At 55.9% G+C, this 2,009-nt stretch overlaps 1 protein-coding gene across 1 annotated transcript in view; it reads left to right on the top strand.

The window, feature by feature from the left end:
- Nucleotides 1-1,618, top strand: part of LOC104617555 (lactadherin-like) — a gene marked incomplete at its 5' end in the record, with an annotated part of 6,185 nt that extends 4,567 nt beyond the window's left edge. Inside the window, 2 exons of the mRNA XM_010282906.1 lie at nucleotides 1,200-1,355; nucleotides 1,475-1,618. Of these exons, the coding sequence (XP_010281208.1) occupies nucleotides 1,200-1,355; nucleotides 1,475-1,618 (300 nt within the window). The remainder of the gene's footprint in view (nucleotides 1-1,199; nucleotides 1,356-1,474) is intronic.
- Nucleotides 1,619-2,009: the final 391 nt, after the last annotated feature.

The following is a 2,009-nucleotide window of genomic DNA, read 5'->3' as shown; positions in this document are numbered from 1 at the left end:
GCCTTGCCGTGGGGCACGCGGCCCGGCGGGGCTCTCCCCAAGCTGGGGTCGCAGGGGCAAGTGGGGATAGGGCCGCAGCTACCGGATTTGACAGCGATGCTGGAGCACAGGGTCAGAAACACCAGTGCCCGTAGGGACAGGGACCGGGTGGTGCCGTCTACACAGACCTTCATGTGAGGTGCACTCAGCCACAGCACCCCTGCTCTGCATCACCCCCTTGGGAAGTGCCATCCCAGCCTGGGGTGACCATCCCACGACCCTCCAGCTGCCCAGAACACCGTGTTTCTCTTTTGCAGGAAAAAAACAGGTTTGCTTTTCTCTTCCCAGTCTGGAATGGGAACAAATAGTTTTGAAATTTCCTTCTCGGTTTCCTTTCCTCCCCTGTTTTTATACTTTTCACATGATTTCATGACATAATGGGACAAAGCAGTTTAGATATTTGTCCCGCTTTTTATTTGGGAAATGATTAAAAGCAGCTGCTCCAGGGCCCTAAATAAAACAGCTTATCAAGATGTCTGCTGATGGGGTTGGGATGACACGCTGAGCTGGGCTGTCACACTACAGGCTGCCAGTTTGTGTACATGTATATAGATTTACGTGTATACTTTATATATACTCATATACGTGTATATGTATAGCTAGTACTGCCCTCAACGAGCATAAAACAGGAACTAGATGAAGGAGACTTTCAGCTCGTTTGATGGGTTATCCCGTAGCGTGCCAGCAGCAGTAGTGCAGTGTGGCAAAGAGAATAGAAACCATCTCACTTACAACCCAAATGTCAGACCGCGCTGAACTGCATATTTTCTCAGCCAGAATCACTTTCCAGTGGAAATGCATTTCCTCCGGGAATCTTTTTTTTTTTGTTTTGTATTGAGATTTTTTGCCATCATTCCCACATTGACCTTTTCAGCAAAAAATGTTGAGGTGGCAGCGATGGGGAGGGGAGCTGAGGCAGTGGGGTTTGCGTCCCCCGCTTTGGGTTGCTTCGAGGGATGCTGCAAGTGTTAAAGAATCAAATACTTCATGGTAGTGTTTTATGAGTCGCTCTGGCATTGGGGTGGGGGTTGAGCGGTGGTTTCTCCATTCTTGACCCCCGAGGGCCAGCACGTCCTGGCTGCTGCCAGGACACGCAGGATGCTTTGGGGTGGGAGCATCGCTCCTGTCGGGAGCCTCGACGAGCCTTGTCTCTGTGCCAGATTGACCTCCGGGACCAGAAGAAGGTGACGGGCGTCATCACGCAAGGAGCCCGTGACTTCGGGCACATCCAGTACGTGGCAGCCTACAAGGTGGCCTACAGCGACAACGGCACGTCCTGGACCCTCTACCAGGATAGCCAGACAAACACCACCAAGGTGTGTGGGGCAGGGCAAGCAGGCAGCGACCTCCTGGGGCTTGGGGATGCCGCTGTGGGGAGGGGTGGGATGGTGGTGGGGAGGTCCCAGCGGTGCTGACACCCACCTTTCCCCCCTAGATCTTCCATGGTAACAGTGACAACTACTCACACAAGAAGAACGTGTTTGACGTGCCCTTCTACGCTCGCTTCGTCCGCATCCTGCCCGTGGCCTGGCACAATCGCATCACCCTGCGCGTGGAGCTGCTGGGCTGCGATGAGTAGGCGCTCGGGGAGGAAGGACGGGGCTGCTCTTCCCTGCTGCCCGGCCCACGCCCTGCCTGCCCCTGTCTGCTCCTGCTCTGACCTCACACCCCCCTCTCCATGTCCCCAAACTCGGGAGGCGGCCGGGAAGGCTCCCCTGCCCCACGTAGGCGCTGGGGCTGCAGCATTGCACTTTATGGGGCCCTTGCAGGTGGGACATGGGGAGGGCTCCTGTTCTTTCACCCTGCTAGCCAGGGGTGGGACCCTGTTCTGCAACCAGGGCTTGGCTGGGGGACCCCCTCCTGCAACTGGGGCTTCCTTGGGGGACCCTGTCCTGCGAATGAGGCTTGGCTGCAGCCTCCTAGCTAAGCCTGGAGACCAGTTTTCTCCCCCTTTTTGCTTCTGCTTCCAG

The sequence above is a fragment of the Phaethon lepturus genome, unplaced genomic scaffold, assembly GCF_000687285.1.
Source record: "Phaethon lepturus isolate BGI_N335 unplaced genomic scaffold, ASM68728v1 scaffold24262, whole genome shotgun sequence".
Lineage (NCBI taxonomy): Eukaryota > Metazoa > Chordata > Aves > Phaethontiformes > Phaethontidae > Phaethon > Phaethon lepturus.
This window is presented reverse-complemented; position numbering and strand designations above follow the sequence as displayed.